Source organism: Symsagittifera roscoffensis, chromosome 6, assembly GCF_963678635.1.
Source record: "Symsagittifera roscoffensis chromosome 6, txSymRosc1.1, whole genome shotgun sequence".
NCBI lineage: Eukaryota > Metazoa > Xenacoelomorpha > Acoela > Convolutidae > Symsagittifera > Symsagittifera roscoffensis.
In genome coordinates, this window is record NC_087067.1 from 30,253,243 (window position 1) to 30,264,260 (window position 11,018).

Below are 11,018 nucleotides of genomic sequence, written 5' to 3' on the forward strand. Positions count from 1 at the left end.
GGGACACTCAAGCTGTCCACCTTTCCATTGAAGGTTCACTCTAGTTCGTTCCGAATAGTCGTTCTTTCTTCTATTTATCGTCTCTCCTCCTATTTCGGGATAAGACAGCTCTACTCGTGTCCTATTTTATATCTGGAAATTGCGAATAGCAATTTCCCGCTGTTTTTCTTGAGCAATTTCCCGCAATTGTAAATTCGGATGTTCTGATTTTTCGCTTTCTGTTTTCAGTTGGTACGAGAAAACTGAGCATGACAGGCTCCATTCGAAATTTTGAAAAAAAAAATTCCACTCCAAAATTACGTATTTTCGTGTCTCTCAAGGTCAAACTTCCAGACATGACCGACTGGCACAAAAACAACAACTCAGAATTGCGATATGACTTTGATTAGGCTAAAAAATATGCGAACGGCATAAACGCGTGTGCGAAAAAGACGTTACCGAGGATGGTTGGCATGGTCTTTCTTGCCTCAAAGTTGCAGGGAGATTCGCTAGGCATTCAAACCTGAATGCCCTTAAAAAGCAGAGTTTATCTTCTACTCACATCCCGTCTGTTTTAGAACCACGACACCTCTACAGGACCGATCAGAAGCGATCAGACGGTTTGACTCTCCTTCCATGGGCTGTTGGTAAGCAGCTCTTGCGGGATGTAACGCTAGTAGTCTCCTTAGCTCCTTGTAGGATTAATGCCAGGTCTGTTTGTAACCCTTGGCACGGCTGACTCTGAAGCGGAAGAGCGCAAAATTGACAAGTATAAAGATCTTGTAAATGATGGATATCTTTTTCAACCGCTAGCTTTTGAAATTCAGGCCGCGGCCGGCCCCAGCACAGAAATTTTTTGAGCAAGCTTTGTAAGAACCTAAGCATATGCACTGAGGAACCCAGAGCAGGCAGCTTTTTAAAAAAGAGAATTTCCCTGGCAAGACAGATTGCGAACACCGCTTGCGTACTCGGAACAATAAATGACAAAATAATTTTTTTTTGAAATTTTTGACGAATTTTTTTTTGTAACACTTGTATAGTTTATTTTCTCGTGTCGAGCTGCGTGTTCTTATTGAAAAACGTAACCCGTATCGATTTTAATTGAAAATGACTTAAACACTTGTCTTCTTCTTTTATCATTATCACTTCCATGTCTAGAAAATTCCAAGGATTTTGACTGGAATACGTGATAAAGGGACTCCTGACTGTAACCTCGGTTACTATGATACTTTTGACCTTCCGATTACCTTTAGAAAAAAAAAATTGCTCTTAGACTATGTAAAAATTTCACTGAAATTCAAAGGAAATGTTTGACATTGAAAACAGGCATTTAAGAGAGTAAAATTCTGAATTTGCTCTAAATTTTGTTCTCCAGTATACTTTAGATTGAAAAGAAGTTACGAAAACGGATGCATTCAAGCTTACTTTTTTCTTATAAAATTTTTTAAAATTCTAATGCGTACCTTAATAAGGGCCACAAAACGTTTTTTGGTATTCAGGTACAAAGATAGAAAACCAGCCCTCGAGGCAATGGTAGCCCAAACAAGTATTTATAAAAGAAATTTAAAAACTTTTTTCTCGAACAATGGAAAGTAAAATAAACTTCAGTAGGACATTTGATTGCGTGCTCTGAATTTACCAACCATCTGTAAGTGTTTTTTGTCACCGCTTTTGCTCGAAAGATGGCTCAATTGGTTATTACGAAGGTAGGATGTGAGATTGCTCAATTGATCCTATTATTTTTCATGGCGACAAATGAACGTGCAAAATATTTGGTGGAGAAAGAACTCGGTTCTGTCGAGTTTACATCGAGTTTACCTCGGGGATAGAGGATCCCTCAAAGTAAAGGTTTTGTCCCCCCCCCCCCCCCCTTCATATAGATTTTAAAAACTAATGTGATGTCATAATGCGATGAAACTTGGCATGGTGAACGGATAAACAATTGGAACATATTTGTTATTCATAGTTTACAGTGTAACTTCACGCGCTTAGACAATTCTTTATTATTTTTTTATTATATATTTAAATGTGGGCTTCACTATCTCGCCACGTTTAAGCATTTTCAGCGTATTATTTTTGCATGTTTAACAAAAGTGATGGCTTTTTTCAAAAAAAGTTTTCAGAAATTAAAATTTAAAGTTTCTGAAAATTTGAAATTACCAGCCCTGTAATTGGGTGCTGTCAGATTACACTCAAAGGATGCAGATCTTGTTTTCAATATATGCGGTTTTGCATGAGCTGCTAAAATTTTGAAGCACCGGAGGTGCGCTAGACGCTAGTAATATTTTTAAATGCGGGCTTCACTATCTCGCCACCTTTAAGCTTTTTCAACGTATTATTTTTGCACGTTTAACAAAATAACCTTCTTTTCACGTTTATGTTTAGGCCGAAAAGAACCCAGCATTGAGCTTCTCTGCCACCTTGGAATAGCCGGAGTACATCTCATCTAATTAAATGTCTTAAGACAGCAAGAAGAAGATATGAAGATATACATCCAAAGGTTCTGAAACTGAAATCAATGCTGGAAAAATGCTGTGGAAATGACAAGATAGAATATGAACAAAATATAGCAGCCGAGAGATCAACTGGGAAGCTTTTTAAATATTTCAGGGCCTTCAAAAAATCAAATATTCCCAGCCTTGTTTTTTATAAAAATGAAAAAGCAGAAAATGACAGTGACAAAGCCCAACTATTTTCGAAGTTTTTTGGATCCGTTTACGTACAATGTTCTGAATTTTATGAGCCTTTTCAAGATTGATCAGAGAATCGTTTTCTAAGCAACCTAACATTCGAAGAAACTGAAATCGAAAGCATATGCGAAAAACTAAATGTCAATAAAAGTAAAGGGCCCGATGAACTACCACTAGTGCTTTTTCGGAAATGTAGAAAAACGATTTCCCATTCACTTTTTCAAATCTTTACTAAAATTCTACAAACTTCTATCTTTCCAGACTTGTGGAAAAATGCAATAATCAGTCCGGTTTTTAAAAAGAGTAATAAAGCAGACATAGAAAGCAGACATTTATCTCTGCCCTTTAAAATTTTTGAAAGAATTGTCTTCATTCGACTATATGATCATTACAATAAGATTTTTAACAAAACTCAGTTCGGATTTTGAAAGAACCGGTCAACAATTCAACAACTCCTGACCTTTCTAAATGAAACATATAAAGGAATCGAAAATGGAGAAGAAATTGAAATTATTTTTACAGACTTAAGCAAAACTTTCGATAGAGTTGATCATGGAATTTTGTTACGAAAATTGTTTTCAAAAGGAGTCAGCGGTAAACTTTTTTAACTGATCAAGTCTTACCTTACCAACAGGCATCAGATTGTTCGAATAAATGGTAGAGTCTTCAAGAGAAAAAGTTACCAGTGGAGTGCCACAGGGTAGCATACTGGGTCCTTTGTTTTTTTCTGGTCTTTATTAACGACCTACCAGATTACTGTGTAAATCTTAAAACTATGTTCTTTGCAGACGATGCTAAATTCATCAGTTCTGGTCAGGCACAAGAGCAAATCCAAAGTGACCTAAATAATGTGTTTAAATGGGCCATCGACAATAATATGCCCTTCAGTTTAGACAAATGTACATATCTAAAATTAGGAAAAAATGCAAATGGTTTCTACTTCAACGGATTCAAGATCAAAGAAATAGACGTACAAAAAGACCTCGGCTTGACAATATCAAGTGATTTAAACTGAAATATCCACACAGACAATGCATGCAAGAAAGCAAACCGTGTATTTTTCATGATAAAACGGAATACAAACAATCTGAGCCGTACTGCAAAATTGAACCTTCATAAATCTATGGTAGTCCCAGTTTTAACATACACCAGCGCCTGCTATGGATTAAACAAACATGTCAGAAATGAACCTGAGACTATTCAAAAAAGAGTCGTCAAATGGATTTTTCCTGGAACATTGGCATACAAAGAAGAAATGCTCAATTGCAAATTTTACCGCTTCCCATGTATATATAGATAAATAATATTTTGCTGCTTTCAAAAATCGGATTAGGAAGATACGACGATATGCGTGTAAATGTGCCCATACTAACAGAGTCCTCTCGCGGTGTAATGTTTCAGCTGAAACGGCCTGAAAGCTGAACAAAATTTCTTCTATCAAACTTGCAGACTGGTCAATACTTTAATGATAGACGCGAGGGTTTATTGTGGTCTCAAACAGCTACTACTGAGGAAATTCTGGTTGAAATTTGGAGAATATATTGAAGTTGACAAGTGCACGTGGAAAATTGGGTGCGATTGTGCGGCGAACAACTGCCGCAGCAAGACGTACATATGATGGTACAATGAAGGGGCCAGATTTTCCAGTTTGAATATAGTGTTCATTTTGAAATTAGAGACCCAAAACGGAATGCAGTCAAGTTTCTCGCGGGATTGCGAATTTGGCCTCCCATTTTGTACCCAAATGGTTTTAGCTGACAAGATACAAATTTCAGGATTTCAAAAAAATTTTCAGAAAAGAGTTAGAAAAAAATTGAATTTTTCCATCCTGTAGTTGGGTACTGCTCAAATCCTTCTAGTTTTTTTTAATACATCCAACTTGACAATTCTATCTGTGCTATAATCGAGGAGGGTAGATTTTAATTAACAATTCTCTTGATGCATTAACATCGACTTGATTTATTCATAAAATTTTGCCGATGTATTTATATAGCGTTGGTACGGCCCTATCCAACTTGTGCACGTTCCGTCGCATGACCGAAGAGCTCATTTTGATTGACTTTTTTTTCTAGTTTTTTTTTAGATATGACATTTTTTAAGATTGTTCAAAATACTTTGATTAAAAATTCAAAAAATTTGAATTTCCCAATCTTTTTGATGGGTACTCTGAGAGTCTTCTCAGGGCTTGAGATACTTGTCTCCAAATTTGATAGCTAGGTTTTAGGTGAATTAACTTCCGTTGGATTCGTTGGCCGAAAAGGGTATTGCCAACAATTTGGATTTAACTATTTTATCTTCGTTTTAATACTTCCTAAGCTAGTTCAGTAGACGGAGGGATATAATGGATTGAAGCCGATTAGCCGGAAAGAAAGTGTGTTTGAGCATCCTTTTTAGAAAGAGAGAAACACAATGGCCCAATTTCATGAAAAGTTTGCACGCATTTTTGCAAAATCAATCTTTCATCCTATGCCGCTTAGGTCACATATGCTGTCGAAGCTTGCTATGTAAAGGAACGAAAGTTGAACAGATATAACTGAAGGAGTTGAATGAACCGAGTCATAGTGCTGGTAAAGCGCGCCATTATCAAAATTTAATTTATATCATTACGGCCTTTAAAAAAATTGTATTGGTTAAGTAATATTTTAAATGTGCTTATGGTTCTTTCAGGCTTTTATGCAAATTTGTCCATGAAAGGCAGCAGCTGAAACGTTTGAAGCCAGTGTTATTTGGGGAAATGATTTGAAGTCTTACGCAACTGAATAACTGAGTCAGCAAAATGCCTACTGGCATAGCTAAACCAGGACGTTACCGCTGCATTGCATTTTACCAAATTGCTTAATATGGTCTTTACAAACAGCTAGGGGCTCAACAATAAAGCATTTCGCTACTCGAGCTAGTTTATACCCTATTTTATGTAGAACTAACTAACTAGTGCAATCATTCTGTTATGAAGCCATAACCGTCACAAAACTAAGAGTCCATTAACTTCTATTTTCACCATTTCTTCTAACACAGATTCTATTTTATTTATTGAAATTTTCTATTCAAATTTGATTACCACCCGAAGTCTTTATTCATAATCATAAACAAGAATAGTTTTTGAGTCGATGAAATAAACAAGCACGCATATATCTTATCATGGCGACGAAAGAGAAAAAATCAGACGAGAATAAATTGACTGAAATTGAGATCGTGCAATCTGACAGGTAAATTATAATCTACCAATCAAATATATACAACTGTGCCAATACGTTGATCCCGTTTTAAAAGAGACCGAACATGTCAGTTAGATAAAAAGTATTCAATTAGTTATCACAAAAAGCAAATTGATACAGTAGTCATTGAGCTAATAAGAAATAGATATATACTTTTTCCAATCAGTATTTGAAATTAATCAGCTTTTGATCATTTACGGAATGAAAATCCGAGAGGATAGAAAGCACAACTTTCGTCCGCTATACAATCTACTTGAGGACAAGTACGAATGAAAAATTGAGAACATAATTAATTAGTTGTAGATGCTTTACAAAATTTCTTCTCTTATATTCCTCAGATTGAAGACCATTAAAACAAAGTTTAAAAGCATCTTAGCGTAATAGTGTTTTGTCAAACCTTTTTACCGGCTGCAGGAATGGGTTGAAAAAAAGTGTTAAGAATTTGGTAATAGTAATTGAAAAAAAAAATAGTTGCAAGTGCAGGATCTAAGCACACTAATTTGCCTTGTCAACTGAAACTGAGTAAATAAGCAATAAAAACAAGAAAACGAATTGTCTCTTAAGCATTTCTGTTTTTGATTCCAGAAGACGAGTGAGCGTAAGCAGCAGTATCAATAGTTCAACGGCGAGTGTTAGGAGACGTCTCGCGTTTCTGTGGCGCTGTTGCAAGTGCTGTTTCTGTGTGCCCTACAAATGCTGTAGATGCTGCTGTTGTCACAAGAACAGGTGTTGTTGCGGATGTTGCTGCCATGAGTACTATCACAGAAAAGTCCAGGTTTGTCTTCAAGGCGTATGTACAGTCTTTTTGCATGAAAGTATTTTGGAAAAATGTGCCTAATTTTGATAGTTATTTTTGTGTTTCAGACGGATGGTCTTGGTTTCGGATCTGGCTCGGTCTATCTCAAAGTGGGCAGCGAAGTAGAATCAACAGATCCACTGAAGAGACCATTCGATATTGACTCCATGGCGAAGAAAGAATCAGAAGTTTGGTGCCTTATTGTGTCCGAGTGCATATCTCCCCTGTGGCAGAAAGAGGCCAATGAGATGGGCATGGAGCAGTTCATAAACAAATTCTCAGACTCTGTTCTGAAGAGGAAGACACAAGTGAAGGACACTATGTCGCCTGCCTATGATGGACTGGAGAAGTTGCTGAAAGGAAAAAAGAATGACAGACAGATCACAACTGAGAAAGGTGAAACATACTGGACATAATTGCGATTTAAATAGGAAGGTTTTCACAGCTTCCTTTCAAGGACGTTCATATAGCTTAAATGGCGCAGTGTAAACAAGGAAGAAAAGCTCAATAAATTGTGAAATTTTATCTACTGTGACCCGCTATTTTATTATTCGAACCAAACTTTTCGAATTTTTTTAAGAGTCAATGAAAGTAGCTCAGACTCTCATGTAGGTCGTGGTGTTTTTTTTTCAGGAAGGCCCAAAATTTTTTCAGGTTTAAATTTACTTTTTTGCGGTTTTACTTTTGATTTCTTTTTAAATTCAGTACGCATCATTTTTTGTTTGTTGGCTTTTTTTACTTGAAAATTCGATAAATGAGATTTTTCCAAAAAAAAAGATTTTTTTTTCGTTTACTTGAGTTCATTCATTGACTCTTTTTGTACTTTCTGTTGGCTATGTTTGTAATTTTTAACGCATTTTGTACAAAATATATCTTTCTAATAAATTGTTGAGCGAACGCAGTAAACTTTAGCCTGAACTTGAAATTTGGATGTTTCAGAGCTGCAGATTCTGATATCAACTCTGGAAAGCAAGCTGAAGAACGAATCCGATCAGCCGTCGAAAGAAGATTCAATTAGACCCAAGGAGGCATCCAGCACTTTCAGCGGAAAGCCACTGCGACATACAGAACTGCAACCGACCGAAGTAAAAGTTGAAGTAAAGTCTTTTGAAAGCAGTTTTATGAGACCGGCTAAATCTCCTGTGGATAAAGACGAGCCTCTGAAGTCGACGAGCAACAGGAACAGTCTATTGCGGAAAGATTTCTTCGGACTACCAGAATCGGATGATGAAGGTCCAGAATATGAGTCATACGCAAAGAATGAAACTGCTTTGGGGCCGTATTCTCCAATTAAATCAAGTGAAAATTCCCCGGAAAAGGAAAAAGTTAGTTCACCCAAGAAGGAAACTCCTAATTCACCTGTGAAAGAAATCACGTCGCCAACCAGCAATAATGCAAGGTTATTGGTTGGAAGCAGCCCTCCTAAGTACAAAGGGTTTAGCAGCACGGCTGAATTCAAATATACAAAAGTTCCGATCACAGAGCCAAAAGAGCCAACAAATTTAGATGATAAGGTTACTACAACTACGGTTTCTGTAACAGAAAAGAAACTTAAACCAGCAGCAGCATCTCAAAGCGAAAAAAGAGAGCCATTGGTATCAGAAAAGAAGGAGGAACCGTCTCTGAGTTCTGTGAAAGTTGAGATGGTATCTAGTGGAAAGAAAGCTGAACTTCCTGTTGAGGTGAACGAAGTTGCTAAACCCAGTGTTGAGGCTGCTGTCAACGGTAGCGCGTCTGTGAATCAAAGGAAGGAGGCTGTGTTTGTGTCTCGGATCCAACAGACATTGGGAAGCGACGAGGGCGAAAAAGGAAAGGAAGATGAAGATGAAGAAGGGTCGTCCGGTTCTGAGTTTGAAACTGGGAGTAGCAGTAGTGAAGAGGAGAGTGAGACTATCACGACTAAGAAGATCACGAGGATCATTCGGGTGGATCCGAATGGGGAGAGGAAGGAGTTCGTCTATGAGGGACAGGAAGGAGATGACACTGAGAAGTTAATTGAGAAGGCATTGGCTGATTCGCCATATGGTCATACAGATGGCCATGACGCGAATGGAGGGATGGAACCGGTGGTCAAAACACAACGAAGGCAAGTTTTTTCTTGTTTTTAATTTTTCAGATGCTATCTCCGTTGCTTAAGGAGTTGTTTAGTTGGAACCCTTGAAGGCTAATGGAATAGCACTAATTGAGGATAATTGAATTCCAGTAAGATGTCCTAACGAAACTACAACACAGGTCATAGCCATCTAATTGTACAGTAACGTTTTTTATATATGTTTGAACATATTTGATATTTTTCTGTTTTGATTTAAAAAAATGTTGTTAAACGATTGATCCCATGATGATGATCGTGGTGAATATGGTCGTTTAATTTAGAGTGGTGTTGAAGAAAGAAGTGGTGAAGCGGACTGTGATTCAAGACGGAGACACGGAAGAGACAACGACAGTGGAGACGAAAAACGAAGAAGTATCTGACTCAGGTAACCAACTGGGACCAGGAGGCCAAAAGGATAGCACCACCGACAAGATCATACAACAACTGGAGAGAGAGTTCGCAGAAATGTAGAGCGAAAACTTACTAGGAGACAAAGCAAACGACAAAGAGAGAAAAAGGAAGAAATAATATAAGAAATCAGTTCAGTTAATCACGGAGCGATGAAGAAGATTGTTAACAGATGCAGTCAATATTTTTGAAATAGCTTTCTCATTTTGCGTGTTGTTGACTTGTGCAGTATTCTAAATTTAGTATTGTGCAGTATTCTAAATTTAGCAAGATAAAGAACGTTATGTGCTTTAATATTTGGTGAAGGATTTTAATTTGAGCTCATGGTCTAGCAAAGAAAACTCACTTTTTCAGCAGTAACGATTCAATTCAATTATTGTTCCGAACTTTGTATAAGGGCGTTTTATTTTTTTTTACATTTGTTTTCACGCAAAATCATCTACCACGAATAATCATCAGAATGGGTTGTGTGAAATATCATATTAAAGCCCTTTCAGTCGTGATTCAAACTTCCTTTAAAAGATTTGAAAAAAAAAATCAGTGTCGAGAAAAAGCGGTTTGAAATTTTTGTTTTTGGTCTTATTTCGAGCTAATACGTGAGAGTGCCGGCCTACAATAGCTTAATTAAGTTTAATTTGAGTCGTGAACATTTAGCTTCGCTCGAGTGAAATTGGCTTTCGGAATTCTTCAGCTCCACGCCATGTTGGAAATCAAAAACTTCAAAAATTAAAAAAAAAAATAAGAAAAAAGTTTGGTACATTTTTTTTACTATTTCTTTTTGTTTTTCTTGTCATTTTTGTACAAAAATTGTGTTCCAATTAGCCTAGTTTAGTATAAATGTCGAATATGCCTTTTATTTTTTGTCCAGATCTTTTTATCACGCCGCGCAGATAAGAAACGACGCTAATTTGAAAAATCTTCTTCTTTGTATTTTTTTTAAAGTCAATGGTCGGAACATTCTGTGCACAGTAAATGGCTATTGTTCTGATTTCAAATAGAAACAGAAACATGAATTATTTTATTGTGTTCACAAAATGTGACGCCGCCGCCACCACAAAAGAAATATGTTTTTATTCCCTTGCAAAAGGAAGGGAAATGCTATTGGAATAATTCGTATAACGTTTTAAGCATTGAGAATTGAAACGACTATTCTCGTTCAATGCGAATAATAACGATTCCTCTCGTAAAGTACGAGCATACGAAACTTTCTTCTCGTAAAATACGAATGTACGAATAGAGAATACGAAGTTAAGAAGTAACTTCTCATTTGATACGAAAAGTGGCGTGATTTCCCCATTTGAGTATAAATAGAAGCTCAAAACTACGGGAATTCATTCCCAACAATATCTCTTCTAACACCAACACCACTCTCTTCAACCACCCCCAACCAATCTCTAAAATAATATCTACTCTCAGTAAAAATATCTCTAATCTCACCGTTAAAATAGATATTGAGTCAAAAAGGCAACTTGCTGTAAATTCATACTAACTTCTTTTCTAATAAAATATTTCTCAGCGAATTTTAGATTTACTTTCAAAGATAGAAAGTAGAAAGGACCCTTTATTCCTAGCAAGCGTTTTGTCCGACGTATATAGTTTTGCTAGCGTAATAAATTGGTGCGACCAGTGAGGCAAGAGCAAATTTAGACGTTGAAACAATTATGCAAGAGCAGTGTAACGATACTGTAATCATAGATATCAGAAATTGCATAAAGCAAAACGAAAAGCCAGAAAGAAACAAAAAAAATCCTTATCGTGAAGAAAAAGGATTAAAAGCCTATATCAGACAGTTTGAATTATTATTCATTGAAGACCAACATGATCTTCTATGTATTAAT

At 36.5% G+C, this 11,018-nt stretch overlaps 1 protein-coding gene across 1 annotated transcript; it reads left to right on the top strand.

The window, feature by feature from the left end:
* The first annotated feature begins 5,219 nt into the window (after positions 1–5,219).
* LOC134848108 (neurofilament medium polypeptide-like) lies at positions 5,220–9,908 on the top strand. Its single transcript, XM_063865455.1, has 5 exons — positions 5,220–5,875; positions 6,470–6,659; positions 6,749–7,076; positions 7,620–8,766; positions 9,054–9,908. Exons 1-5 carry the CDS (start codon positions 5,808–5,810, stop codon positions 9,241–9,243), a joined length of 1,923 nt encoding a protein of 640 aa, XP_063721525.1. The 5' UTR covers positions 5,220–5,807; the 3' UTR covers positions 9,244–9,908.
* The last annotated feature ends 1,110 nt before the right edge of the window (positions 9,909–11,018 follow it).

What these genes read in the sequence shown, in the direction of transcription:
- LOC134848108 (XM_063865455.1), top strand. Translation starts at nt 5,808, where the DNA reads ATGGCGACGAAAGAGAAAAAATCAGACGAGAATAAATTGACTGAAATT. An exon ending in GAGATCGTGCAATCTGACAG is followed by an intron (nt 5,876 to 6,469) that starts GTAAATTATAAT and finishes TTTTGATTCCAG; the next exon opens with AAGACGAGTGAGCGTAAGCA. An exon ending in GTGGTCAAAACACAACGAAG is followed by an intron (nt 8,767 to 9,053) that starts GCAAGTTTTTTC and finishes CGTTTAATTTAG; the next exon opens with AGTGGTGTTGAAGAAAGAAG.